General features: G+C 28.2%; 1 protein-coding gene across 1 annotated transcript in view; it reads left to right on the forward strand.

Moving 5' to 3' along the window:
• btv (beethoven) overlaps positions 1–258 on the forward strand; it is a gene marked incomplete at its 3' end in the record, with an annotated part of 240,143 nt that extends 239,885 nt beyond the window's left edge. The window contains 1 exon segment of the mRNA XM_067051518.1: positions 25–258. Coding sequence (XP_066907619.1) covers positions 25–258 — 234 coding nt within the window.
• Positions 259–894: the final 636 nt, after the last annotated feature.

Here is an 894-nt window from a genome sequence, read left to right on the forward strand (position 1 = left end):
TTTTATTAATATTTATAATTATAGGAAACAAGAAATTGATAAAGAATTAGCTGACATAGAACCTCTTCTACATGAAGCTAGAGCTGCTGTAGGAAATATAAAACCAGAAGCTATAACTGAAATACGTTCCTTGAGAGCCCCAACGTCTGTTATTAGAGATATCTTAGAAGCAGTTCTCAGATTAATGGGTACCCAAGATACATCTTGGAATAGTATGAAAACATTTCTTTCCCATCGTGGTGTACGTGAAGAAATAAGGTAACGGATGAGTGTTTTAAGTAATGCTATTCATTACTTTGATATAAAATGCTATTTTTATTGTATATATGTTAAATGAATGTAACCTAGTAATCTTGCGTAACTCCAGACATAATCCCTCCACCTTCTACCCTGATTTTTCAAAACACTGAAATTTTTCGTAACAGGTAACACTGAATATTCATTTCCATTCTACTTGGTTAATTAAAATGAATAGTTTTTTATAATAAATAAAATAAAAAAGTTTACTGTTACTCTTACACATTTTTAGAACTTATATTTATTAATTGTAAAATACATCCTTCTTTAATTAACTTTTGGTTTATTCAAGTTTCTCATAAATACAGCATCTTTTCCTCCCAGAATTATTAATTCTTTTTCATTCTTTGATTTTCTACATCTGAAACAAATATGATAAGGATCTGCTGGTGAGTGTCAACCTTTAAAGTTTATATTCTTTGTAATTTAGATATAATTTTTTATATATACATTATTTGCTCTTAGGTTCCCTTACTGCACTATAATCATGTTGGTCCAAGTAAATATTGAATATATATATATATTGTGAGCATGTCTAACCTCTATGAGAACATGATCTATAAAAAAAAAAATCTTCCAGTTATTGTTAAGTCTTGT

This window comes from Halyomorpha halys, unplaced genomic scaffold, assembly GCF_000696795.3.
Source record: "Halyomorpha halys isolate HHAL.00 unplaced genomic scaffold, Hhal_1.1 Scaffold598.1, whole genome shotgun sequence".
Classification (NCBI taxonomy): Eukaryota; Metazoa; Arthropoda; class Insecta; order Hemiptera; family Pentatomidae; genus Halyomorpha; species Halyomorpha halys.